This window comes from Poecilia mexicana, unplaced genomic scaffold, assembly GCF_051168715.1.
Source record: "Poecilia mexicana isolate PSO_F unplaced genomic scaffold, ASM5116871v1 scaffold_20, whole genome shotgun sequence".
NCBI classification, from domain to species: domain Eukaryota; kingdom Metazoa; phylum Chordata; class Actinopteri; order Cyprinodontiformes; family Poeciliidae; genus Poecilia; species Poecilia mexicana.
The window spans coordinates 19,947,776-19,973,277 of NW_028263389.1; the positions used below are offsets into that span (position 1 = coordinate 19,947,776).

At 38.5% G+C, this 25,502-nt stretch overlaps 1 protein-coding gene and 1 long non-coding RNA gene across 2 annotated transcripts in view; one reads left to right on the plus strand and one right to left on the minus strand.

The window, feature by feature from the left end:
- Nucleotides 1-516: 516 nt before the first annotated feature.
- LOC106928093 (uncharacterized) overlaps nucleotides 517-25,502 on the plus strand; it is a 47,277-nt gene continuing 22,291 nt past the window's right edge. The window contains exon 1 of the long non-coding RNA XR_015761603.1: nucleotides 517-689. This is a non-coding gene — a long non-coding RNA (uncharacterized LOC106928093). The remainder of the gene's footprint in view (nucleotides 690-25,502) is intronic.
- On the minus strand, nucleotides 7,393-13,991 carry LOC106928090 (cadherin-12-like). The gene is made up of 2 exons (XM_015004141.2): nucleotides 13,688-13,991; nucleotides 7,393-8,735 (listed from the first exon to the last, which is right to left on the minus strand). The coding sequence occupies exons 1-2, from the start codon at nucleotides 13,965-13,967 to the stop codon at nucleotides 8,224-8,226; spliced, it is 792 nt and encodes a 263-aa protein (XP_014859627.2). The 5' UTR covers nucleotides 13,968-13,991; the 3' UTR covers nucleotides 7,393-8,223.

A 25,502-nucleotide genomic window follows, 5' to 3' on the forward strand; every position in this document is an offset into this window, starting at 1 on the left:
AATTTTATCAATACACATATTGTAACTGGAGGTAATTACATTTAGTACTGACACAGCCAGAGTCCCAACTTGAATCCGCTAGAAAACCTGTTGAATTTACAAAAGATTAGGTTGCTAACAAGGCGCCCTTTCGATCTTAAAGACATGAATATTATCACAAAAACATGGAAAGACAAACAAGCAAACAAACAAAAAAAAAAAGAAAATAAACACAGTAGTGGAGACCTGCATTGAAATAATGGAGAATCTGTTCTGCTTTGAGTGGCAGATGCAAAGGAAATCCATTTACCAAAACATCCAGTCTTTGTTGAACCCATTATTTAATTTTTATTATTTATTTTGTTACAGGAAAGGTCAAGGAAATGTCAAAACAGAATTTAACTTGCGTAGAAATTTTTTTATTTCTTCCAGGAATTTAAATTTTCCTCACCCCGCTTTAATAAAATGACAGACTTGAAGGGTTATGCAACCTTGACAGCGCTATCTGTTTGAGTACTTTATAGTGTTAATCAGTAATCTGTTTAATTTCACAGATCTGTGGTCAAATCTGCTGAAGGAGTCTGGCACATCCGCACAGCCAGTGTATCAGCAGTGCATGGAAGGAGATCTTCAGGGAAGGATGCCCCACTAAACTCAACACTTCTCTAACCCTGACATTTAGCACCCCGACATGACAACTAGTTGAACAGGTCAGATCAAGATTTTCTTTAAATTTAATTACTAAAAACATCACTGCAGTAATGACGGTAACTTATACATGTATAAAGTGGTTTCAAGAAATAAAAAACGAAACAACTGTTTTTTTTTCACTGCTATTGGAAAGGAAGCCAATAAAAGCCATGGCAGTCATAAAATATTTGATGACTCACTTAGTTAGACTACATTACATGGTAATAGCTGTGTCGTATTTGGTTTGGTAACACCATTCCCATTTGCATCCCTCCAGGCAGCTTAACTTGTTTTGAGAATGGCAAACATGGAGTCCCTCGGGGCAGATCCCACAAAGGAAATGGCCTGTGTCTGTTTGTGTTTGTAAGACACAAAAAAAAGGAGAATGGAGTGAATGAATTAGGGGGAAGAGAGCTCAGGCATCGCTGAGTCTGAACAGAACGCCGAGCATATGGCTTTGAGTCATTCAGTGGTGGAAAGAGAAAGGTGCTTTTCTTGATTTAATGAAGTGCTGCAGACAGCACTGAGTGTGAGACAGGCTGCTATTTAAGGATTCCTGTTAGTCACAATTATGTATCCTGCCTCAGAACATGAGAGTGAATTTAAAAACAGCTCAATAAAGCTTTTGTTAATTTTTTATTATGACTGTCTAATTGGGTTTTACTAATCTTGCAGTATTTCCTGAATGAAACAGGATTCTTTTATACTTTTTAAATCACGAAGCTGATGTGTTTTGGCATTTAGATGCTTTTTTAAATAGAAAATACACGCTTCCTTTATATTCCAGAGACAACTCTAGAAAAATGGACATTTGTTAGGGTGAACCTTTCCTTTTAAAGCGAGATGGTAACTTTAAGAGGGGAGCAAGGTGATAGCTGAGTCATGGTGGTATTCAATGTTTAATGCACATGTTTGTGCTCCTGCCTGCAGCAGCAATATCAGTGATAGCGACAACATTCTGCACCTCAACAAAGGCAATCCGCACTCATGTAGAGCTGACATCCGTTTATTTATTTATTTTTTGTTCATTTTGATCATTATGACCTACGGATGTCAGTGTATGAAACATTTTAATATTACAAGTAACTAATTACTTCTCAGCTCTACATTTTGGTCATTACTCCTTGTAAAGTCAGACATTTTTGATGTTTGTAGGAGTTGGTATCAAATAAGTACAGGATAATAATAACAGTCATAATCCCAGAGGCATTGAAAAGGAGGAACAGAGAGAAGAGAAGGAGAAAGTTCAACCTGTTCCTTCCATTGATCATAACGGGCAACTTGTACTGACTGGTCACGTCCCCTACTCCAGCTTCTCTCTGCCCAACTTTCTAACCACACATTAAAGAGGTGCAACAAAAGCAAATGAGGTGGATTAGCAGTCTTCAGTCAGAGGCCTCTTCAGATTCGTTGCAAGCTGCCAGAGATGCTTGTTTCCCTCAACATCACCATCCAAAATGACTGAAGGTCTTTGGATAATATCTCTTTAGGACAAATAAATCAATCAATTTTATGTATATAACACATTTCAACAACAAGGCAGTTCAAAGTGCTTTACATCAGAAAAATACAAAGTTGTAGAATACACAGTCAATTGTCAAGAGCCATCGTTACACATCAAAATGTTGAATAATGTTTCATTGATTATGTTTCAAAAGCAACTCTAAACTTCTAGATTTAAAGGTACGCTGTTTTTGCAGTTTTCTGGGAGTTTGTTCCAGATTTGTGGTGCATAGAAGCTGAATGCTGCTTCTCCATGTTTGGTTCTGGGAACCAGAAGACCTGATAAATAAAGTAAATAATCTGAATTGAATGAAATAAACCCCAACATGTGAACAGCCTAACCACTCACTGTTTGTTAAATGCACGTTTCTCCTTCTGACTCTGTTCGGTTCTTCAGTTTTTTTGTGTAGCGTTTTTGATTTCCCAGTTCATATGTGTCCAGGCTCCACACCTCCCTGCCAAAAAAGGAAAAAAACTATTTCATAGCTTTGCAAAATGATTCCACATTTCAAACGAAAGCGAACATTTGACAGACTGGTGTCTGGTTAGATGTGAAAAAGATTTTCTTTGACTTACTTTTTCACTGCCTCTGGAATGAAAAGTTCTGGATAGCTGAAAGGACATTTCATGAAGGAGAATCATTTCTTTGAAACTTGATTTAAAGACATTTGATTCAGAAACTTATCTTCCTGCTTTTATTCTTCTGTAAAACTTTTACAATGTCTGATATTTTCTAATGCTTCTCAATGCTAACCTTCTCTTGGACAATAATTAAGACGACTTTGAGAGGATTCTGTTTAGTGTCAGACTTGTTAAGTTATGGCCATTTAAATGAGATTCATGTAAGCCTCAGTATGGCAGTGTCACTGCTGGAGCACAAATCATTTTATTTATATATATAATCCCTTGGAAAATGAGGGCAATTTCCCCCGTACTTGAAATAAATGGGATTTGATACCCATACTGTATGATGCAATTAGCCACCTGTGGCCTTCATATCAAAGCTATCAGTCATTATTTCCCTGACAGTTCCAGCAATAACTCAATATCTGAAGCTTTTGATTTGCTATCCTGCATGATTTTGCCTTTAACAAAGCTTCACAGAACCAAACCAATTAAACAATCCCCATTCCTGTGGTTTGCTTTAATTCTTGGTTTCGTTATCGTCTGACTTTGACTACACATCTTTTCAGAGTTCAGTAATAGATGGTGCGTTTGCTCGGTCGTCTCTGTGTCAAGGTCAGCCTCTGCTGCCGCCGCACAATTAGTGGGGTTAATGAAGCTGTCTGGCAAAGAAATGCAGTTTCACCCACTTAGACCAACACCACCCTGCAAAGCTAACATGCTAACTGAGCCAACACTCAGCTGCTGCGGTGACAGCTTTCTTCCTGCTTCACATGACGACAGACGAAGTGGCTCATTTTAATTTAATCATAATTAGCTCTACAATCCCTAACCTTCCGGTGGGGTCGGAGTTGAGGTGTTATTGGACACCGAGGCAAAGCGAACTGGAAAGTCTTAGCATAACAAACTGGCTAATGTGTATTCATTTGTTTGAGCCAAAGCAGATTGTTCTGTGGCGACAACAATAGAGGAGTTTATTCAAAAGACGCCTTGACAGCTCGTCTTTGCTGCATCACGACAGCGCGCCTTGCGTGACTCAGTAATTGAATGCTGTAAACAAATTGGCTCCCAACCAAACAATGCTCTGGATGCCTGACTGTCCGGTTAATAATCATGTTTTCCTGCTTTTCAACTCCACTTGTCATTTTGATTTGTTAAGTGACTTACGAGGAAGCTAAGATGTAGATTTTATGAACTCACTGAATTGAGAGTGGAGTAGAGTTGGCTGAACTCCTCACACCCTCCTCATTACTCCTTCAGTGTAGTTCAGGTCTATCTTGTTCTTGCTGTTGAAAATTCCCTTTAGCAAGACGCCACAGGCAGTACAGGGTTTTATCCAGCCTATGTAGTTTTAGAGTAGCGCTCTTTCTCCCCCACCTGTTGCTGTGTCACTCAGCTGTGTAGCCAATGGAGGGGAATAGCTATAAAAATTTGGCTCTTGTCAAGACAAGTACCTGTCATTATTTTTAAGTTAGTGAGAGTTTAACCTTAAATTTGCAAACAGCTGCAGGGGGAGAGCATGTCTCTCAGCACAACACAAATCCAACTGCAGCTTCACTAATGGTGGGGATTGCTTCTTGGCTAAACATAGCTCACGTCAACCTTTCCTTATAAAGAGCAGAGTGGGACAACAGAGTTAACATTCAATGCAATGAGTATGTTTTCTAAATTTAGCTGGAAGGCTTTTTTTTTTTCCAATGGACCCCAGTGTTCATAGGGGTAAGGTATTAACAATCATGTGGTTAGCAATCATGTTACCTCCAGTTATTTTGATGATGTTAAATATCTACAATAACTTGAATTGAAATGTGACTATAACCATGTCTAACGCTTTGAAATGAGCGTCTGTATTGTTTTTAGAACACCCTACTCTTTCTGACACTCCTCCTTCACCACATTGTAACAATACTTCTCCATGCTGCCCATTGACGTCTTTCACAACTGTTTTTAGGAAAGCTGCAGTTTGAATGTCAGCTCAGCAGATGCGCAGGTCACCAGTTGTTTGCTAACTGCTGCCGCTAGTCTTATGGAGCCTCTTTTGCCAGCTTTTCAGCAAGAAAAATAGCTATTGGTTATTTTAAAAGAAATCAAAACTTCATAGTTTTCATTTGTACCATTTGGAAATATGGAAAAAAGTGATGAGGAGACAGCAGTTGTTATACAGACCAACGTCACCAAGAAGCGATGTGAGCGTTTAAGAATAAACTCATATCACTAGCTGAATTTCCATTGCACAATTTGACATTTTGAAAGTAAATTTGCTTATTGGAAACACCAGTTTTGGGAAAACGTTTTTGTTAAAAGGTTTTGACGCTCGGATGAAGTGGCTTTTTTTGGCCGTATTGAAACGTTTGTCGTTTATTTTGCCAAACTGCAATGGAGTCACTTTTTTTCTCATCACGAGTCACATGATCAACAATCGGATGTCATAACTGGCGGAAACTACAAAGAAGATGATGACAGGAAATGTTAGGAGAATGTCACGACATGTTTTTAATTACTTATCACATCAACAAAGTTATTCATGTGTGCTTTTATTTGTGTTTCTTATTTCATGGAAACACCCCAATTGCGAAATTGTGTTTTTTTTTGTGTGTGTGTGAAAAACGGCTATTGTCTTTGTAATCGCTGCAACCTACGAAGATCATAGTTCATTTAATGCCCATTTAAACACATCAGAAGACATTTACTAAAGCTTTCCTTGGGTATACCTTCTGGATGTGACAGAGTGAGACAGAAAGGGGATTCACTTTCCGTCCTGCAGTAAAAGCTCTGGATTGCATGTCACTGCTCTGGCGATCATCCAGACCTTCCATTAGGTCGTCACCAGACCATGGCAGGAAAGGCCTTTGCCACTCTGCTCAACAACTGAAGAAATAGTCTGTGCTGATACCTTACTAGACCCTGTACGTGTGACTGTAAGTCTTGTACCTTTTTCACTTTTCCTTGGTGCTGGAATGTTTAAAGGATTATGGAGAGATTTGCCTCTTAAAGCATTTATTGGTTTATTTTTTGGAATAAACAATCATAGCTGCTTTCTGGTTGGTGGATTTTGTGAAGAAGTCCACTTGGAATCTCTTTATCAAATCACATGTTTTATTTTTAGTAACAAAAAATCATCATCATGTTTGGTCATTTCACGAGTGCATCGTTATTAAAAAAACAAAGGGCCTGGAGTAAAACCACCTTTAGAGGTTGTTCAGCATTTGCCGATTCACAGATTTGCTGATTTTTTTTTTTTTTTTTGTGGAAAGGAATCCTAATTATTCAGGAAACCCAACTTATCTGTTCATCTTTTTCAAATTGCTCATCTAAATATTAGAAAATGCAGCTTTAGAGCTGAAATGGTGCAGTGCTACTCTACACACAACTGGATAGCATTTGCAAACCAGCCAATCAAGCAGTGCCATTTATTTACCTTTGCACTGATTGGCTGTTCTCCTAACAGCAGAGATAATGCACACTGCAGATATCTCTCTGATTGTCCTGAGATGGTGTATATATGTATATTCAGGTAACCATCTGTTCTCATCCACATTGGTTTTCCTTTGGATTCCCTGTTAATAGTAAAATCACAGCCAAGTGTTATGTTTTGCAGTTGATGTGTAATATAAGCAGCAACAGAGCGAACAGATGGCTTCAGTTAAGTTTTTGTGGTCCTCTCCCAAAAGGTGCCTTCTGGTTCGCACAAGCAAAACACTATGAAACGTATCACAACTTGTAGACTTTCTTTGTAACTTATAGATATTGGTGACGTCCCAATCCAATCCTAAGTAGTGTGTCTGGTTTGAGTCTCGTTTGTGGCTTCAGAGTTGCTGAAATATCCCCAAAGTGCTTAATTTTATTTTATTTTTTGCAAATGAATCATATTTTAAAAATTGCAAGTCATGCTTTCAGTGAGTCTTACCAGAGAGTAAATATCCTAGCATTAGCTTAGCACTTTTACCACACTGTTCAACATTAAGCCATTGTTTCAGGTAATGGCTTTCAGAGCATCATAGGGTTTTTTTGCCTTCTTGACCTCATGTTGAAGCAGCATATTAAGCTATGCTACAGAAACCTTCCTTTGGAGAAAATATATGTTTGTCTCAAGGAAACCAATCAGCTGAAATAAGTGATGCACCAAGAAATATGCTGGAGTCTTTTCCAGATCACAGATTGTGTCATAATTGAGACCTACCAGGTCTGGTTGATAAAACTGTTCAGTGTACAGAAGGAAGCGGGTTAAAGTTAGCCATTATTAGTGTTAGAGTTGTTACATTTTCTGATATGAAAATAACTCTACCAATGAACATTAATATTCATCTTGGAAATAATTCTTGAACGGTTGAGCAGCAAGTTGATCTAAGAATTGCAGCTTTCTGGAAAATGACTCAAAATTTCCCCCCAATCTGAGGAAGTTTTGTCAATTGGCAGATAACAGGAAGAATTCTGAGTTTTTGATGATTTACAGTAAACAGCATTAATATTGATAATTTTAATCAGGTATTAATCAGGTACTGAAGCTCGGTATCAGTGTGACTGATAGTAATAGGAATGAAAAAAAATCGAGATTGGGATGTTTCTAATGGAGATAAATGCAATTGTAAACATAAGTAAGCTTTTCTGTCCAAGTGGCATTTATTTAAGAAAACAGTGCTTATTACATGACCAAACTGTAGCATTTAGCCAGCCCTAACCGTATCTTTTTTACAACTCTAGTACAAGTCTATTTACAGGATCCAACTAACAGAAACATACAATTTTCACATGGGCCTTTTTCATTAATTACAAAAATCCTCAAGTGTTTCCAAAAATAAAAAATACCGATTGATGATTGAGAGATAAATAGATAAATACACAAGCATCCGATCAGACTCAGTCATCCAATAAATAAATAGAACAATAAATAACATTCAGAAGATTCTTTGGGCAAACTCGGCCCGTTTCATTTGCCTCACAGGTTCTGGCATTGGTCTCGATGCCAGTCTGAGCACAGTACAGCACGCTGACGGAATCAGCTTTTACTTATGGGGATGAGAAAAATTAAGAAATGCACCGGATATGTGCCATGAAACAGCAAGTGAAACAACAATTATATTGAGGCACTTTAAAGGATGTTCCAGGAAATGACAACATTTCCGTGCGTCTTCCCCAAGAGGAAACTAAATGCAAGACGTGAAACAACATTCAATCGACAAAAAATTGAATGGCTGCCCATCTAATCATGTTAACATATTTTTTTTGTGTTTTTTTTTTTCTTTCTTTTTTTTTTACAATTTTGGGACTGAACATTGTAAAATTACTTATAAAATAGAACCAGTGAGTTGTAAAACAAAACAAACATTGGAGAAAAACTATGGTGAAAGAAATATGAGGCAATAGCAAAAAAATAAAAAAAGAAACAAAACAATGTTACATCTTCCCTTTTTGAGTCCGTGAGGAACATCAGTGCGTGTTCTCTGTGTTTGTCGAATCTGAGTGAGTTTCCGACTGCTCTCCAAAGATCCCCGCCAGAGTTTTAAAGTGAGGCCCCCAGTCACTGAGGTAGTCGTAGTCCTCCTCAAAGTCTACTGCGAGCGACTCGATGGAGCTGAGGGACTCTGCCACCGAGCCGTCCCCCTCGTATGCGTACGTGGCCAAAGAGTCGTAGGGCGGAGCCGAGTTGTCTGTGTCGTGCTCTTTCAGCCGCTGGTTGATGAAGTCTCGGATGTCTGAGCTGTCCTGAGAGGCGGGCAGCCTGGGGCCTTGCTGCGTCTCGGGCTTGATGTCCCTGCGGTACAGGTTCTCCTTGACAACCTTGGGGTTTCGAAGGGTCCCCATGTCAAAGGCGTGTGTGTCCTCTTCCCCTCCTCCTTCGTCGTCGTAGTGGATCACATTATCTCGGATGTCCTCTTTGGAGGACATGAGGGTTTCCTTTTTCTTCTGCCGTCTTAATCCCACGTAGAGCACGACGATAACTGGGGAAGGAAATTAAAAAAGCTCGGTGTTAGAGAAGGTTTTTAGATAGTGGAGCCCACCAGGGGGCGATAGTGGAGCTTTAGAAAGCTGGAGGAGAGATGAGAAGAAAATACAACAAAAACTTAAATCTAATACATTTTTAATTCTACTTTTTTCCATGAAATCTGATTTGCTTTTCAATCATTATAAAACATACACTGAAATAAAATAAATTACTGAAATGTTATTTGCCATGCTCAACCTTCTGATTGGCTGAAAGTCAGATTCATTGAAAAATTCTGTTTTCCTGTTAATAACTGAACTCATTTGTGTAAACTCTGTACCTAAGAACTGATTTACAGGCTCTGACTAATCAGGTTAACTGGACTTTGGCCTGTCACGATGATATATTTTGCCAGACCATAAATTGTCCCAGAAGTTATGATAAACAATTATGATGTTGTTTTGAGACCATTTTCAAGTAATGTCATTATAATATAAATGCACCCTCTCAAACATGAATAAACTTTAATTTCTAATGAACATTTAATACTGGACCTGGAAGACATTTGAAATATTCAAAATAAATAAAACAACAAATAAAATGGATAAAGTCTGTAAATAAAATTGTCCTTCAAAAAAGGGGACAGTTGAGACCAAAGCACCACTGAAGTCTTTTGTCATCCAGTCGTTGGTAGAAGGAGAGACATGAGAAATACAAACAATCATGCAAATGGAAACGAAGTTTCTTTTAATTCACCATGTGATGAATTGATTTATTGCTTATTGGCTTACATTTTACAGAAGCATTCAGTCAGAATGTAAGTTTGTCTGAAGGTTGGTCCTGACTGTGCTGTTATGTTAATCTTGCTGGTCTGGAACCAACATGCAATCCTTTACTGTTCTGTTTGGGTTTGTTGTCTTGTTGAACTGCAAAACGCTTGTTAACTGGCTATAAATTGAAATCAGGTGTGCTGAAAGCAGAGAAACCAAAACCACCTCTCCAGGTCAGTGTGGAGTCTGATAAAAAATGTAAAAGTTTTATGACAAACATTAAACATTATCATTATTATACAGCAGATTGTATGGTTCTGTACAATAGGTTGACAGCCACTGTGGCTATTTTATGAACAGTCTGTAATTTAAAAAAAATATATTTAAAGTACATTTCACCCACCTTACTTAGCAATTAATATAGCCAGCTGTTGGCAATGCAGCATTTTTTTAACTTCCAGTTCCCAGATGATTTAAAGATCATGAGAGTTTATCCCAACATGAACATTTTCTCAATTTCCTGGTTGTACATCTTGGATTTTATTTAGTATCATTAAACTTTTTTTTTAGGTCATTCTTTATGCGAAAGCTCCTGCAAACTCTTCCATCCGAGTTTATTATCTCATTAGCATTTATATCATGCTAACATGAAGCAGAAAGATGATGAACATTGTATTCGTCTAGTGAGCAAGTTAACATACTGACATTAGCAATTAACTCACAGGCTCCCCTGTGCCTACAGTACGGACTTGAAATCTGACTTTAAATGACTCTGAGTCCTGCTCAAACATCTAAGTTAGCTCATTATTTCAATTACACAGACAATGCTTGTTTTATTTTAACTTCTTTTAACGGTGAGTTGAAACAACAGTGATGTGCATGCTTTGTCTGAAGTATTTCTTATTACTAACTGCGGGTCTGGCTATTTTCCAACATACAGTTTAATGCCTGCTGGTCTGATTTGGGCTCAACCATGAATAGGTAAACCTAAGACCTATGACGTGATAAGTTTGGAAAAAATACCAGTTACCTGACAGGAAGACAAGACTTTTCAACAAAAACATAAAACTAATACTTCTAGTTACTTCAAACAGAAAAACAGATAAATGATTAAATCTGATCAGATTTGCAATATTATTTCAATTCGGGGGAGGAAAGGGCAACGGAGGGGCTTGAAAAAAATCCATGATTCCTCACACTAGAGATGAAATCTTTGAGTTGTTTTTAGTTATTTGTATGGCATTTTAATTGTGAAACATGAAAAAGAGGATTTTTATGTCAGTGGGACTTTCCTGGTAAAAGAAATTAAGGACTTTGGGTTGCAAAAACATTTTAACGGTTTTGGTACCGTATCTTTTTCAAACCTTGCTGTCTTTTGATATCAGTAGCCAATCCATTCCCACATGAACATTAATTAGAGGCTAATTTTAACTCATGGAAACAAAAAAAGCCCTCGGCGGTTCCCTAAACGGCTTATTTTAGACAGCATAGTAGACCACTGTTGTGTTGTTTTCTTCCCGATGCAAAGCAGTAAATTTCCTGCTCTCTCTTCTCCCTTGTCAGTGCAATCTGTCTTACTCTGTCTATCTCCCCTCTGCGTCCCTTGGTCTGTCTGTGCTCTGAATAATGCAGTAAATATGTGTTTTTCTTCTTGCTCTGTGATGTATAGCTGCACTTCAGTGGTGGAGCAATGGTAGGAATAACTCTGAAATCAGTCAGTGAAATGAAAGAGTCAAATAAATACATTGAAGTTGAAAAAATAGGTCTCCTGCTTTAATCCCCTCCTTTATATAACTTTTCTGCTTTTCTTCACTTGCAAATGAATTCATCAACCGTTCTGTGGTGTGACAGCTCCCCCTAGTGGCGCATTTTCAGACTTCAGCAGGACGGTGCGTTAATGTAGGGCATTCTAGTCGCATGCCGAGCCGTCACGTTGTCCGTGCTCATCAGTTTGGAGGGAATAAGAAGCAAAGTGAAGCTCTCGCAACGATCTGTTTCATTTGCATCATTATTTGTCCTGGTACAACAAATCCTGCTCAGTGTCTCTACGGAAACGCTCACAGTGTGAGTTCAGAGTCTCTCTGCCTCTTCCCTTGTCGGGGACAGTCTGACAGTTTGGCGTCAGCCTCAGCCTTGAGGGGCTGACTCAAGCGAGAGCTTTGAAGACAGCCTTCAGATGGAGAGGACACACCGAGACGGCTATGCAGCAACCCACCACAATCCAGTACAAGCCTTTTTATGCTTGATAACAGACTAAACACTCAGCCGTGAGTGGATATGTCACCTGAATGCATTCAGAAGGCGCATAAAAAATTGGATTAAGAATGAGAAAGGGTTTCAATTCCATGTTGGGCGTCAATTAGGAAAGGTAATAGTACTAAAAATAAAGCTGCAGCATGTAGTTTATCATATATAGAAGATGTATGAAATAGAAAAAAATCAAGCTGCTCTGCCTTCTTCGGCGCACACAGTGCTAACTAGAAACAACCAACAAAGCCAGGAGGCGAGTCTTAGCGCTGTCAATCATGCCCATGCTCACACTGCTTTCAGCAGAGCCTGTTGTGAAATGCTAGTTTGCATGGTCACCAATGATGGCGGATAAACAGCTTTTCTGTAAAGGTAAGTTGTTTCATTAGCACATTTAGCAGCATGTTCACAAAGTTGATTGACAGCACTAAGACCCTCCTCCTTGCTCTGATTGGTTGTTTATGGCCAGGAACTGTGCATGTCTCATAACAAATTGTCACGACGTGATAATTTATCAACTATATAAATGTAACATATGGCAACTTTAGATAAATTTTCACTGTAAAACCAAACATTTACTTCTCTTGAAATATGCAGATCAGTTGGAAAAGTTAATAGAAGATTAAAGGAAAAAGTGGGGTATTTTTCTTTTCCTTTTTTTTACCGTGACCTTGTGGAAAGCATTAAAAGCTGTAGCATGGGAGGCATCGACATGGCAGAAAGATTAAATTTAGTTTATAGAGCTTAGCGGTTCCTCCCCCCCCGATCTTTAACGTCCCACTGAATGATCATATATGGGAGATTTAATTAAGCCCGGCTGCTCTTGGAAAAATCCCTGCTCTGATGGTGAAAAAAGGCAAAAATGCATTACAGTGAAATGCTGAAGCACATCTAAACATCTAAGCATTTAGTAGCTATCTATTAACGTCTCTACATTAATCAGCCTCTATGTATGAAACCTGCAGAAAACTGTTAGGAAGGAAAACATCGGTAATAAATGGATGGCAATGGACAAATTTAAGAAAAGAACCCAAATAACCCCATATTTTTAGGACAAATTATTTCTGTCATTAATAAGATCACTTTTAGATTTTCTGTTTAATTTGATGGCAAACAAATAAACTGTGAAACGAAAGTCGTTGTCTTCGGTAGCAGCACAAATCACCAACGGCAAATGAATGGCCGTGGAATAGAAATGTCAGTAGTTTGACATTTTATAAAATGTCAACATCTCTCTTTTTGACAACAGTTAGACGTGGTGATCAATACCACTATCCTGGAATCCGGTCGTCACCATTCTCCTCTGACTGCAGAGCAGGACGATACTGCCCCCACAAGTAAGAAACAGAAAACAGTTGGTCAAACTTCAGTTGGTTTTAGCACAGCTTTTTGGAAATGCCATTTTCCTTGTCGCCTGCAGACTCCATGCTAAGCTGCATTTTCTTGCTAATGGTTCATGTTAGGACATCTCAAAATCTTACAGGGAAAAATATTTTCTTGCAAAAAACACACACAAAACACACCCTATTCTTCACACACCTGGCAGGTTAACCTTCTTAAACATTGAGGTTACTTTTTGAAATTACTTCTGCAACTTCCAGAAAACTTTCTGAAATTATCAGGTTACTTTTGTGCAATTAAAGTGTATTTTACCCAGAAATTTCAACTAATTTTTAGAAATGTACCTGTTACTTTCTGGAACTAGAGAGTTAACCTATCTTGAACTGACACATTACTTTTTAAAACTTACTGGTTACTTTTGAGAATTTTATCTGAAACCTAAAGTATCCTATTTCTTCAAATTTATCCAGAAATTAAATTTAGCTTTAAAGAAAATCCCTTTTACTTTGTGAAGCGATGCACTTTTACACTAAAACTCGTTAAAGTTGTTACATTTTACCTCATACTATGAAAAGAAAATAGCGAAAAACCATTTTCTACCAGATCTCACCTAATAAGATGACGATGCACAGAAGTATGGCGATGAGAGCTCCTGTGCTCAGCCCCACAGGAAGGAAGATGGCCTCGGCGCTGCATGTCAGCAGCGAGCCGTCCAATTCGCAGCCACACACACGAATGGTTAGCGTGCCCGTGCTGCTCTTCGGTGGGTAGCCATTGTCTTCTATCACAACAGGCAGGATGTAGATCTCCTGTAGACGCCGCCTGAAGCCGCTCCGCTTTGTCACAATTCCTGCCGTGTTGTCTGAAAGAGATGCAGCATGCTGATTCATATCGATTCAAAAGAACCTATTTTGAATTAGAACTAGGTTAGAATTAGGGCTTATTTTTCATCTTTGCAGGTTGGATGTTCAGAGAAATAAATCAAACAAGCTTCTGAGAAAGTCTAGAAGTTCAAGAATGGGAGGTGAAACTTTATTTCTGATGGTGTTTGATACCTTTCCGAATGAAATGAAAAATGCCTACATATCAGTCCCATCTTATTAAAGTTATCGCCTAACCACACCCTGCCAAGCATTTTTATTCTTCCTCTGCTCCGAGATCGACTTATTTTCTAATCTCTTTGCTCACAAAGTAAGGATTGATTCTGAAATTAGCTATCATGGGTACTGGCAGGAAAAATAGAGATGAAAACATGAAAAAGGTGCGAGTTGAGAAGACAGCCGGAGGTGCAAGGATGGCAAGTTGAATAGAGGGTGACAATGTACACACGGGAGGGGGGACATGTCGGTTCGAACCTGCCTGTTCCTGTCTTCCACAGCCACGTTGTCTGACCCCTGTCAAGACAAGTTTGTTGCACCAACAAAGCCTGCACTCTTTCTGACAGGAGGTCAGGCGTTTTAACACACCTTGCATGTTGTGCACAGCCGTGATTTTTGTTTGCTCTCCCTCTATTCCTCCCCGGCTCAACCTGCGTGCATCGCCTTCAGTGTTTGTATTTCCTGTCCCTGCCTATCAGATCCCGGCCTCCATCCGCAGAGTGTGTTTCCTAGGCTGCTGGCAGTCAGGAAAGTGAAAGACAGTGTGTCCAAAAGGTAAAAGTGGATCAGAGGTTCAGACCTGGGCTTGTCAAGGACGGTGAATCCATTCGTTTCCCCTGGCCTCATCCTGCCATGTCCCACTTTTCACTGCACGTCTCTTTGGCTCCACTTCAAAGGGCTTGGCGTGCGCGCGCTGAAGAGTGTCACATGTGGCCTTATCATATCACCGTGTGCTTTAAAGTTATTTTCAGAACAGAAACGTGACACTCTAACGAACTTTTGCTTGATCTTCAGCGATTTTTAAGCTAATTAGCTGAAGGTAGAAATGGAGGAAAAGCCGTTAGAAAGCTTGTGTTTTGCATGGTTCCAGTATGATGTTGACTAATCATGTGGGTTTTTGGGATTCCCTCTTTCAGTGATCCTATCGTGATCTCCTGACCCACCTGGTCGTTGTTTGTATCCATCTTCCTCAGCATTTAGAGCCTTGATCTTTCCTTGTTCATTGTTAGATCCGTCCATTGTCTTTGCTTTAGCTCTGAATTTTATTTATCTATTATTTCTGTACCTTTTAGTAAGATGATTGCTGTTGGACCTTTTCTACCAAACCAGTTGGTATTATATCTCAAGTGAACCCTTTCTGTGTGAATTTGGCCTTCTGTTTTGGATCAATATCCCATTTTTCAAAACTCAGCATCGGTGATGTCCCATTTTTAGCTTTCTGGCAGAACCAATTGATTTAAGTGTTATGTGTCTTTAGAACAGAAATAGGCCCACAGCATCACAGATCATCCACCATATATATACTGGTGGAGTGTTTGTTGCTGAAACACTCAATACTTGCCAAATCTAAAATATTTGTAGGGCATATTGCAAACCCCACATTTACATTTGTGATGGAAAAGTAGAAATAATCAATTACTATGTAGATGACGTCATATTTATACCAGCGTGAATCAGAAAATTATATATTGACTGAATCTGACCCAAAAATGGAGGAATAAAAAGCATTTAGTTACTTTTATCTTCTAGAGAATTTTAGAGTTGCCAATAAGTTTGCTGCAAGCAATTTATTTCAAAATAATTATATCTTAACATTATTTTTTTTATTCCACTGAAATATACTCAAAATATACTCAAATGAAAGATTACATTTTTCCACATTTCTTAGTCAGAAATAGGTCTGCAATATGAGATTAAATTGTTTTTTTTTAGGTTTTGTTGGTTCTAGTGGCCTTTATTTGAAAGTAGTTTGACAGGAAAGAGGGTAATGAGAGAGGGGGAAGACATGCGGCAAATGTTGCCAGGCTGGGAATCGAACCTGCGACCACCGGCATAGGGACTAAGGCCTCAATACATGGGTTGTGCTTTGCCCCTGCACCACCACAGCACCCCAGATTAAATTGTTTTAATATATATAAATATAAATGTGCCTATAGCTATCTTTAATACCTACTGTTCAGCTCAAAAATGTTTTGCACCATTTAGTTTCCTTCATATTCACATACTTACTTCCAAAGTCTCTAACTGTGAAATTCTTATTCTTGACGTCTTCCTTGGACGTTCTGAAGGAGAACTGTTGCCCAGCACTCGGTAGGTCTTGATCTTTTGCACTGAAGATCTGAATCACCTGGTAGGCATGAAAAAAACAAACATTTATTTAGATTTACATATACTTTAAATGCAGATTCCTGTGTTGGAGTAAATTGATTACATTTATCATTATAATATAGAAGCAGTAGCGTTTCCTGAAGACGGTGCATATCAAACCTTTCAGGCCTGAAACTTGGCAGTGATTGGTTCTCCCTGTCATGTTGGATACAGCTGCTGAGCACTTTCTACATCACCTCAACATATGGTGTGATGGATTAACTTCCTTTAAAACCACTGGGGATTGCTCACTGGTTGTAATTCTAGAGTGAGACACACCAGTGCGAAAGGTTTTCACAGAAGCTCATGTACTATTTCCTCCTCTAACACAGTTTCCTGTGTTTCTCTTCCATGAAAAATGTTTTTATCCACAGTTTTTGTTTTTGTCCTGTTGTGCTGCCTGAGTAATTCCTACTCGTGCCTACGGGACTTTCTACCTTCTCATATGTGAAGGGGGAAAGCTGTTCACACAACCAAACAAAACACTGGACTTTTCAAAGTCATACCATCATGGAGCCTGAAATCCCAGGAAAGTTAAGGAAATGGGACAAACATGAAGAAAATTAATAAACACTGCAAAAACACAAAATCTTATCAGGTATTTGTGGTGTAGTTTCTACTGTGAATGTCTTATTTTAAGTATAATAACTTCAAAGTGAAGCTTTAAAAATGAGGAAAATGTCTTGAATTAAGTGAATCTGCAAGTGGAATCTACTTTTTAATCAATATTTAAAAAAGAATACTTGTTACTTGTAAGTTAGTTTTGTCTTATTTTAATTGTATTAAGATATTTGCACTAGAAACTAGGCGAAACATGTTCTACATCTGAAGCACTGACAAGTAGAGAAGTGTGGTTCTGCATATTTTGGCATCAGTCCGATAACTAAAACCCGAGCCCGTATCGTTGATACCAATACTGATACCAATACTTTTTTATTTAAATTTGATATGTTTTTTTTTAACTATTTTCTTCAAACGTAAGGCAGAATATGTACATTCATAGGTATCCACAAAAGAATATAACATATTAATACGGTTTGTGTGCATTTTTCAAAATAAAATGCAAAAAAAAATATTATTAGAGAAAAAATCAAAACAAAATCTTTTTTGAGAATACAAAACTAAAACAAAATTTCAAGAGGGAATCTGAAACTAAATCAATTGTATTATGCTAGTATCGAATCCAGTATAGCTACCGATGTTATTGATATTTTGCATTGATCCACCAACCTCTAATGACAAGAACAATCTGACTATCTCAGATTATATACAGTCTTTTTAACTCTTCCTTCATGTTTAACCTTTTGCTATTAATACACCAGTGCTTTCCTAACCCAGTCCCTTCTGTCTTTTAGTAATTAAAGAAATTGTACTACAGTTGTCATATAAAACAAACAAAAAAAAAAAAATAGGAGCTGAGAGGAGGGGTGAAAATCAACAAAATTAATGCAAAGTTTCTCATTTACTTTGCTTAATTCAACACAAAACAAAACCACTAAGTTAAAATACTCTACTAATTCTCTACCATCTTGAAAGACAGACATGCCTTATATTTCTCCCTGCTGCTGTTACAGCTCTCGCCCCTGTGATTAGTGCAGCACTGCAGCCAGTCTGCTCTTCCTCAGTCACTGGGTTTGACCTGCTGAAGACCTCCAGGCCCATCCCAAGATCCCCCTCCAACAAACAGGAGCGACTAATCAGCCCTGCTGTCGTGTTACATTATTCCGACTCTGCTGCGCTCCATGTTTGCCCTCTCAGTATTTGAATAAAATTCCCTGTAGGGGAATAAAGCTGACTCTGGGTGTGATGAGTGTTCTGCTGTGCTCCCCACAGCGGATGTAAAGTTCACACTTTCGATCTCCGCCGAGCTGGATTAGCTTTGTGATGAATATGTCCCGTTGTAGCTAATAGTCACTTTAATTAGAGTTTAATATATTAAGCCTGTCTTTTTTGTGCTGAATTAGTGAGTAAAAATGACAGCAAGTGCCCATCAAACAATACACACTGGGGAAAGTTGTGTTTTGGGAGAATCTTTGGGCCTAATTCCATGAAATGTTATTTGCATTTGTTGAAAACGGAAGTGCACAGTTGTAAAATAAGCAAAATTTAAAACTCTTCAGAGGTTCACAACAGCAAAATATGATATTCTTTTCTTTGCAACAACAATTTAATAAAAAAATCTTAAGCATGTGGAAGTCTGATCAGCTGCAGCAGAATATTTTTAAGTAAAAACAACTTTATTACTTTTATTTGATGGAACTGGGGAAGTCTACATATGAAGTAGATAAAATATTAGTGATGATATCTGATTGTGTCGAATATTTTCTAATTATTTCAAAACAATTTATGTTTGATCTAACAATTTTGCAGATTGCTTTAGTGTTAACGCTAGATAAAACAGGAATAAGTGTGTGACTTTTACATTTGTAATTTTCTTAAGAAAATAATCAAATCCAGAAATTTAAATTTAGGTAATTGGTGACAGAATCTTGAAATGGTCAATTTTCTCACTTCTTGATGCAGCTAGCTGCGTTGCTGTGCTAACAATAACTAAAACAGCAAGAATTGTGTTGCTTTCTTGTAGCATATAATGAAATATTTCCTTGAATAACTCTTATTTTTTAGGTAACTGCTGACAAGAACAAACTTCCTGTAGCAGCTAGCGATGCTGCTTTCCTTTTGAGGCTAACTGCTAATCCTAGCTTGTCGGACAACAGAAACAGAACAGAGTTTCAGCCATTACTTTTATTTTTGTTCTCCCTTTACAACATTTATATTATTTTCTTAAAATGTTTTTTTTTGTGCTGCTTACTTTACGTCTCAGCTGAGTTCAGTCGCTTCTTGCTTCATAGTCTAGAAGGATTGAGTTTACCACACTAGGTGCAGCTGTTGCTGTTTTCCATAATTATTTCTGAGGATTATCATTAGTCTTGATTACGGCCACAATACACAAATTTCGGAGGTTAAAAAGCATAACTTTTCTTCTTCGCAGATTTTATTGCTCTGGAAGGCCACGTTACTTTTAAAACAAAGTTTTATATTCGGAAAATACCCAGGATGTTCCAGAAATGGTAAACTTCAAGGCAGCTTCTGTGTTTTTGTGTTTTTTTTAATTTTATTTTAAAGCATGTTGCAGTAGCGATTAAGCAGATGTTAAGCAAATGGTTTTGCAATGATTGGGTAGTCAAGGGAATTGCTTTTTTTTTCCAGACACTTCAGCAGGTGGTATTTGGTTTTAAAAAAAAGTTTCTTATGCATCTTTGTAATTTGGCAAACATCTTGGATGCACTTAACGCTGCTTAACACTGCAGGCAGGAACAGCCGAAACAGCAAAGCTTTTGCTCTTTAATTAGAATTTGTCATGGAAAACTCCCCCTTTGCTTCACTCAGGAACACTTCCCACCCCACCTGTGATCATGAGTGTGGCTGTCACGGCTGCAGCTTTTCATTATTGCGTTCCATTGTATATGTGAAAGCTTCAAATGTATTTTGCTTTCACACTCGGCTGCATTGGAGGCAAAGAAAGATAAGGATGCTCGCTAAATGGTGTAAATATCAGTGTAATTACTCCTGCATAATGGGCTGATTCGCCGGTTTAGCATTTCAATACGGCACAGCAAATACCTTAAACAGCAGAAACGCATTAGAGAACTGTCTCTGTTAAATACAGCCAGTAGGGAGGGACTTGTTTTATGTTTCCTTTCTGCTTTGTCCCATTTCACACTTGACCAACTGACTACGTGAACCATTATTTGTAAAATTAAGGAAGAGACCTGCTTTGTGTAACCACCTCGACTCTGATTCTTTTCACCTTCAAATTTCCAGGCTTTTTCTTGTTTCGAGGCACACATTTACATGAAAAAAAATATTGATTTCCTGTACTTGGTTTCATCATGGTTACAAATTATTTTCAATCAGAGGGGCCACAGCGTGAGGCACTCCAAAACAGGCACTGTGTGTGTATTTCGGCTGTGCCGGTGCAGATAATCATCGGGGGGAGGTATACGATGGATTTTTTTTTTTCCAAGAAGCAGATCAACAATTTTTTATCGTTCCCCAGCTGTGTGCAACACCTGGTGAAATCACGCTGTGGAAACGCTGCAGGAAAACATGGATCCTGTAGGAGGGGGTGAGGAAGGAGACACGAAGAAGGATAAAATGGAGAGATGGAGTGAAGGTTAAAGTAAATTGGGGTAAAAACAGGGAATAAATGAATTTTAATTTAGGTCTCTGTGTTGCTGCAGGATTGCATGAGATCTGCGCAAAAGTTTTGCTTTCAAATAATTATTTGGGGCAGACAACTACCTGATATCTAATATACCCTTCTGAACTTTATGAAGACATCATGAACGTATGAAAATGTTGCAGTGTGACATCATAAGATCCTGCTTGCTGACAGTGACTAGTATTTGTTTTAGCTGTCAAGTTGTCAGCATAACTCTCTATATCTTAAATGTATGAATGATATGTTAAAGAAAAAGGGACGCAGTGCTTTGCTACTAAATGTCAGCACTGCCACAACTAGATGACAAGGTCAGGAAAAAGTTTTAATTAAAAAAATGGAGAGGGAAGTAGTTCAGTTATGCTAGCTTGACTTTGACAACCTTGACATGTAGATGTGCTGCAGAATGCAGAGTGGTTTGGTTCAGTTAAAAAGGTGACCCAGAAGCAAACTGTCTGACTGAACGTCAGTAGAGCAGGTGTTTAAACTAACTAATAAACCACTTCAGTAGATAGAGAGTGAGGAATAAAAGAATATGAGTGATTTTGAGTTATTCTTCACTGGTTTTTCTGCATTTTTTACTTTGGTGTTACACACTGCACTAAATTAATAATACCTACATCTTCAGGTTTATTTTTTAACTGAATTATTCTACTGTGACAGTGTAGCTATGGTTGGCATGTAAAAGAATCGTCTTTTGCTGTTTTTGCACATTTGCAAAAACAGCAACATGTTTATAGTTTACAGATCATCATCCTTGTCATACATGTAGCTCTGAAATATGGGGAAAATATAGATTTTTCTGTGTAATGTAAGTGCACATGAAGAGTATATCTAAAATATATATGTAAACTCAAAGCTAACGGACATCCTACTGGCCGGCGTTTGCAAAGCAGCCAATTTATTTTCCTTGGCACTGATAAGATTGGTGATAAAGAAACCTGTAGATATTAGCTTGTACAGTAGACCATATTAAAGTAAGTTTGGGGGTTGACCTAGTAAAATAGGCAGTTATAGGCATAAGTAGGAGTTCTTAAGTATTTGTGATTTTAGCTGTTTGAACAGGGTTGAGATCCCTAAGCAAATACCAAGGGCCCCTGCGAAACTTTTTAGTCTGACCTTTGTTAATCAGCAAGCTAGAGTTTTCATTTTCCCAAGTATCCAGGATTTCCCATAACATTTCTGTGTTTATAGATTTGCAGAGTGATGGTTTGTTCAGAGGCATCATCTAGTCGGACCAGGTGTTGCAAATTTCAAAGGTCCATAAAGACTTTGACTCACAAAACTTTTCTCCAACAATCAGCAGCCATCAGCCTCCTAAACCAGATGCCAGGCACTGAAAGTTATAATTGAGGCTCACAAAGCAGAGGCATGCTGTAATAAGACAGCAAAGCATTTTTAGCCAGCTGTTACATCAGTCTGTAGCATACATTTTAAAATTAAAGCAGTGGAGGTCAGGGTGACCTCTAGAAGAGAAAATACGCTTCTACTGTGGAGCTGAACTGCCTAACCATTGGGAATACTGTAAACCAGCTGCATTAAGTATGTGAATTTTTTAAGAGTTTTAATTTTGTGCCCCTCTGTCAAAATCCAAATAAACAACAAAGCATTCTTAGGTGTATGTCAGTTATGTTGTTGGCATATAAGAATAATCACATACATGTTTTTTCAGTTTTAAAGAATTCATAGACCTGCACGTTATCCACTCAGAAAACCTTCCCAAATTTGGAATTTCTGAGTTTTAATACTAGATTTGTCTGATGGTGCATAAACAATTTAAATGATTCTGAGAAAAAAAGTCCAAAATCTATGACGGTGTATCAGGGCCATTATAGATGAGGAAAAAATGAGCAAATTTCTGCCAAAAAACTCAAATTTTGAGATTAATCCCAGACATTTTCCAGAAAAAAACAAGGACATTTCTGAGTTCCAAAAGTTGAACATTTTAAAAAAAATTTCTTGAAAATTTCTGAAATTTGAGGGGTTTTTTGTGCTAAAATTCCTTCCTTTTTCTACAACAATGGTCCATATATGCCATTGTGAAAAAAGTCAGAATTATTCTTTTCAATGACCTTCATCTTCTTCTCTATAAAGGGTATTTCACTAGTTCAGATTTTTTTTCACACAAACTAAAGAAAACAAATCAGAGACCAGTTTTATGTTGGAAACCTCTACCTCACTGAGCAAGATAAACATGAATTTGTGAGGAGCAAACTGTTTTCCAACAGTGTTTTTCTTTCTTTTCATAAATTCATAGTTAAGGAGAGCAACACTCTCTTTTCAAGCATCAGAGCTGTTTCTATCCAATCATGAGGGAAGAAAACACGTTAGATTCTTGTGTCGGTAAAGACGGCGGTGCCTTCAAATGAAGGGCACGTTGTTGTGATTGCAGCGGGCCTAAGGACCAGCGTGATGAGAGGGGTCCGCGGTGATTTGATGGACTGCCAGAGAAGCTGCTCCAGCACAACGCTAACTGCATATAGATTCCAGCTAATGGGCTAATTTACAGGCACAGGTAGTTTACAATGCACCCTGGCAAATTCCCCACCGCATCCCAAATATAGAGTTTGAAATGCAGTCTGGGTAGCGGTTATATGCAGAACGCTGCTGCACTTTATTATTGCTTCTGCTATTAAATTGAACTCTGTAAAATGGGCAATTCGATACCTTCTACATAGAAAGGAATCTCAGGAAACAAGGTTCTATTTAAGCAATGCCAATTGAACTCTGTGTAGAGATATGATGGAGAAAAAATTTGATATTTTTGTAGATTTTTGCTTTCTAAAGTAACTGGGAAGAAATACCACATTAGTATGTAATATTCTAATTTTAACAACATTCAAATTACAACACACTCATGGTGTTGTAATGGCTTAATCAAATCCAGATTTTAATTGGACTAAAATGTTTTGGTTTCACCTTAACAGATCTTTGCTAAACCCCGTCCGTCCATACATACCTAAAAAAACTGAAATGTCATTAAAAAAAAAAACAGTGGAGTAACATTTCTAAACATGAGACCAATGAGCGTACCTGTCCCACTTTGGCGTTTTCACAAACGAAGGTCTCATAAGGACTGGCCAGCTCAGGCGGGAACTCGTTGATGTCCAGGACGTGCACCGTGACGGCCACTCGGCTGGTCAGAACCGGGCTGTCTGCAGACCGGAGCACAAAACAAAAAAACCTTTTTCTTTTTTTTTCTTTTTCACAGCACTGACACCAAGTGGACGTCTGCAGGACTACCGCTTTATGACACGGCCAAGCATGCGGTTTTATCACTGTTGCAATGGGATGGCTGGCTGGTTAAAGAGGCTGCAGCGCTCCAATATGCAGTCAGAGCGTCCTTGAAGAGATGCACTCTAAATCACCCCGTTTATAACTTCTAATGCGTCCAGGACATGTTGATACATAAAATGCCCAGATGCTCCTATTTTGCAAATTAGAAATTTTACGCTCATCTAAAAAAGCGGAGGTTTATAAAAGTTTGTTGGAATTTCTTTAAATACTTTTCCCTCTCTGGTTTGAGCAATAAAACACGCCGCCCACTGTAATTATGGTTTGAAAACCCCCCTGAGTGAGACTAACTGGAATTCAGGCTTGTTTGCTACACCGTTGCCTCCCAGCAGGGACACAAAAGGGAAATGTTCCCTCTGTGCAAGTGGAAAACTTTATGGATTTGATGTGCAGTGGGCTTTGTTGTGCAGTGGGAGGCTTAGTGTGTGTGGAGGTATGCATTGTGTGTTGGCTGGGTTCGGCGTGTCAGTGGCGGCGGGGCTTGAGAATGGGGTTGTGTAGTCATCTTGAAGGGATTGGAGGAGCAGGCTCAGATGTCAACCCGACTCTGACCTTGATGGAAAAAGCAATCTTCCCACCTCTGCTATGACAAAGAGCACGGGATTTGCTGCTCTCCGCTGACCCAGACACTAACATTTATGCTCATCCAGCAAAGAATCTCTGGATCTGCCTTCAAAATGATTTTTATGCTCTCTTAGGTCATAAAGTCTGTAATATTGGGCTTTAAAGCTGCTCACTTTTTAGGTGCTGAAAAGCAAAATTTTCTTCTATCGTTTGAAAGACTTGCAAAACTTATAAAAGTAGTACATCGTTGAGACCACTTGAGGGAGCAATAGCACAGTGCATACATTCCAGTCTTGGCTGCATCAGCTTTTCAACCCAACAAACCCACTGCTCATTTTCATTACATTGAGAGTTACAACACTGCATTGCTGGGAAATGCTTCAAAAATTAGTGATAAAGTCGTCTACTTAAACTGCTTGGTTGCTGAACTTCACTTGTTTTAATTAGGTTCCTTTTAATGGAACAATCTACATTTTTACAAGCAATCAAGCGCAGATAGATGTGGAATTTAATCTTTAGAAAGTGAAACCGCTGACAGAATCATTGCGCAAACTCACAACTCAAAACTTCATGAAAACTATGAGACAAATTTTCATTTGACTTAAATAGGGGTTTGAAAGCTCTCTCTAATTGCATCCAGCTAAGGTTATTACTGCATTTAATAGATCTTCCCACTGTTTTTCACTCCCTAAAAATTGGATTTGGGTTTAATTGGCAAACAACAATCTGTTACTGCAGTCCGTGCTCTTCCTTAGCACACCCTAAGCAACACAGACTGCGCCTCGGGATAGGACAGCATACACTGCTGTCTTTTTGATGCATGACTGCAGCGTTTGGGGTTGACCGGACAGATAAAAACTCTTCAAGGTCTGTAAAGTGAAAGGTTTTCTCCAGTGTTGGAGATAGCTATATTGAAAATGTGCTTTTTCTATTGTTTTTGGACCGTTAAATAAAGCATACAGGTAGGAATCACAACAAATGTCTACGATGACCTACTGCTGCTTTTGGAAAAACAGCAATGCAGAGGCGTCTCAGGCTGCTCCAGGCTCGCGTTCTATTTACCTCAATAATCACAGCCGGATCTGGGATTGACGTCATTC

Coding starts and splice junctions, on each gene's coding strand:
- LOC106928090 (XM_015004141.2), bottom strand. CDS start 13,967: ATGAATCAGCATGCTGCATCTCTTTCAGACAACACGGCAGGAATTGTG. Junction 8,736..13,687: donor GTGCATCGTCATCTTATTAG/GTGAGATCTGGT, acceptor TTCCTTCCCCAG/TTATCGTCGTGCTCTACGTG.